Source organism: Neofelis nebulosa, chromosome 13, assembly GCF_028018385.1.
Source record: "Neofelis nebulosa isolate mNeoNeb1 chromosome 13, mNeoNeb1.pri, whole genome shotgun sequence".
NCBI classification, from domain to species: Eukaryota; Metazoa; Chordata; class Mammalia; order Carnivora; family Felidae; genus Neofelis; species Neofelis nebulosa.
Window position 1 is genome coordinate 24,277,803 of NC_080794.1, and position 1,332 is coordinate 24,279,134.

The following is a 1,332-nucleotide window of genomic DNA, read 5'->3' on the forward strand; positions in this document are numbered from 1 at the left end:
AGCCGTCTCCAGGCTCTGAGCAGTCCACACAGAGCCCAACATGGGTCTTGAACCCATGAACGGCTAGATCGTGATCCGAGCCGCAGTCGGACTCTTAGCGACTGAGTCACCCAGGAGACCCTGTGCTTTTAACTCCTTAATGCAGAGTAAATAAAGCTATTTGGGCCTATTTTAAAACATGCTTTGTGCTTAACTGACTCCTGAATTAGCCATCTAAAAAATTATGGTGCAGGCTGCGGCCGTCGCCATTTTAGCGTTTTGTCAGAAGCGTCTGCGCCGCGAGGAAGAGCCCCTGCTGGTTTCCGTGCGGGCTGTGTCGAGATGGTGAAGCTGTTTATTGGTAACCTGCCCCGGGAGGCCACAGAGCAGGAGATCCGCTCACTCTTCGAGCAGTATGGGAAGGTGCTGGAATGTGACATCATTAAGAACTACGGCTTTGTGCACATAGAGGACAAGACGGCGGCCGAGGATGCCATACGCAACCTGCACCACTACAAGCTGCATGGGGTGAACATCAATGTGGAAGCCAGCAAGAATAAGAGCAAAACCTCCACCAAGTTGCATGTGGGCAACATCAGTCCCACCTGTACCAACAAAGAGCTTCGGGCCAAGTTTGAGGAGTATGGTCCAGTCATCGAATGTGACATCGTGAAAGATTATGCCTTCGTGCACATGGAGCGGGCAGAGGATGCAGTGGAGGCCATCAGGGGCCTTGACAACACAGAGTTTCAAGGTGGGATGTGTGTGGGCTGAAATTCCGAGCTGCGGTTGTGCATGAGAATACACCCTTCGTGGTACCCCATCTCCGGGACGTTCTCGGCTCTGTACGTTCAGTCCCTCAGGAACCGTGGACCTTAATTTACCTTGCTAAATTCAGACCACCTCTTCCTTTCCTCTTTCCTGCCCATTTTCCTGTTCTTCCTGTTCTTCAATACTTCTGTAGTTTCCCATTTATGTTCTGTTCTCCCAGCAGGCCTCATTGCGTGCAGAAACTGTGGTGGGGGGTGTGCTGTCTCCCTGCCTCCTGCTTCCGGTGGGTGTTGGACTTGGGAATGACCTTGGTGAGAGTGTCACTGCTCCTGAGTCTTTTTGGCCCAAAGGCTTGTGGCGGGTAGACACATAGAGTTGGATCACTTTTTTTTTCCAGTGAAATAAATGGTTTTTCAACTTAAAAAAAAAAAAAAATTATGGTGCAAAGGGTTCTCAACTGCTTACTAAGTTTTCATTAGAGACTAAGGTTCTAAAAGTGAAAATTCTGCTGTTTACTTAAGACTGAGGGAAATAAAGAAAGCAGCTTTGTATTTTGGACAATAGGAAGTATGTAAGACCTAG

General features: G+C 48.8%; 1 protein-coding gene across 1 annotated transcript; it reads left to right on the top strand.

Moving 5' to 3' along the window:
- The first annotated feature begins 238 nt into the window (after positions 1 to 238).
- On the top strand, positions 239 to 1,118 carry LOC131492675 (RNA-binding protein 4-like). Its single transcript, XM_058696363.1, has one exon. It carries the CDS (start codon positions 322 to 324, stop codon positions 751 to 753), a length of 432 nt encoding a protein of 143 aa, XP_058552346.1. The 5' UTR covers positions 239 to 321; the 3' UTR covers positions 754 to 1,118.
- The last annotated feature ends 214 nt before the right edge of the window (positions 1,119 to 1,332 follow it).

Excerpts from the sequence above, each read along its gene's own strand:
- LOC131492675 (XM_058696363.1), top strand. The coding sequence starts at position 322 with ATGGTGAAGCTGTTTATTGGTAACCTGCCCCGGGAGGCCACAGAGCAG.